This window comes from Entamoeba dispar, genomic scaffold, assembly GCF_000209125.1.
Source record: "Entamoeba dispar SAW760 scf_1105229462497 genomic scaffold, whole genome shotgun sequence".
NCBI lineage: Eukaryota > Evosea > Mastigamoebida > Endamoebidae > Entamoeba > Entamoeba dispar.
This window is the reverse complement of record NW_001855222.1, coordinates 1-1,062: the sequence shown is the minus strand read 5'-3', so window position 1 is coordinate 1,062 and position 1,062 is coordinate 1. Positions and strand designations below refer to the sequence as shown.

Here is a 1,062-nt window from a genome sequence, read left to right as displayed (position 1 = left end):
TAACATTTATTTGTAAAGATTATTTACATACATTTGAAATATTAAATATGTACAAAGGAGATATTGAATCATTAATATCATATTCTAAGAGAAATGAATTAATAAGAGATAATAGAAGTTCATTTGATATTAATAACTTTCAATATATTAAATCATTAATTGATAAAATTATTATTTCTGATGAACTAGAGGTACATGAAGAAAAAGAACAACTTAAAGAAAAGGAAGTAGAAGAAGAAATAGAAACATCACCAATTCAAGAAGATACTGATGAATGGGTAACTGTTGGAAAAGGAGTTTCATGGAAAAAGATCAAACAAAATAAAAAACAAAAAATTAATGAAATTCTTATAGTAGAAAAAGATAATGAAGAAGAAGAAGAAAGTGATGAAGAACCAAAAAGCAAAGAGACTAAAGAAAAAGAAGTTAAAGAAGAAAATAAAAAAGGAAAAGAAATAGGTAGTACTGAAGAAGAAAAGAAGGAAAATAAAAAGGTTTTGTCTAAAAGAGAAATTGAAAAGAAGAAAATGAAAGAAATGGAAGAAAGACGAAGAGAAATGGAACTTGAACGACAAAAAAAAGAAGAAGAGGAATTAAGAAAACTTGAAGAAGAACAAATGAAAGAAGGAGATGAAAGTGATAATGAAAGTAGTGAAAAAACCAAAACAAAAGAAAGTAATGAAATTAATAAAAGAAATGAATCAGAAAGAAGTCATTCATCAAGTAAAAAGAAGAATAATTCAAAAGGAAAAAAGAAAGGTTCAAAGAAGAAAAGTGGAACCAAAAAACAAAATGTTTCACCTTCTATTAATGAATCTAAAAAATCAGAACTGTTAGAACCATCATCTAAACCACCCTCTCGTCCTATTCCTAATAATAAAAGAAGAACATCTATTGATCCATTAGAACAATTAGAAAATAAAGTAAAAGAATTACATAAAACATATTTAATGCTTGTACAGAAATCTAATATTCAACTTCAAGTATTAAATGAACGAAAAATAGAAATTCAACCAATAACATGTCAATATCCAGATTCATATTTTATGGTTGACCATTAAT

General features: G+C 25.2%; 1 protein-coding gene across 1 annotated transcript, besides 6 other annotated features; it reads left to right on the top strand.

Moving 5' to 3' along the window:
* Positions 1 to 47: 47 nt before the first annotated feature.
* On the top strand, positions 48 to 1,061 carry EDI_067770 (mitotic apparatus protein p62, putative; the record flags this gene model as incomplete). The annotated part of the gene is made up of 1 exon (XM_001739877.1): positions 48 to 1,061. One exon carries the CDS (start codon positions 48 to 50, stop codon positions 1,059 to 1,061), a length of 1,014 nt encoding a protein of 337 aa, XP_001739929.1.
* Positions 127 to 177: a sequence feature (AT_rich).
* Positions 198 to 245: a microsatellite.
* Positions 353 to 494: a microsatellite.
* Positions 399 to 589: a microsatellite.
* Positions 517 to 635: a microsatellite.
* Positions 575 to 711: a microsatellite.
* Position 1,062: the final 1 nt, after the last annotated feature.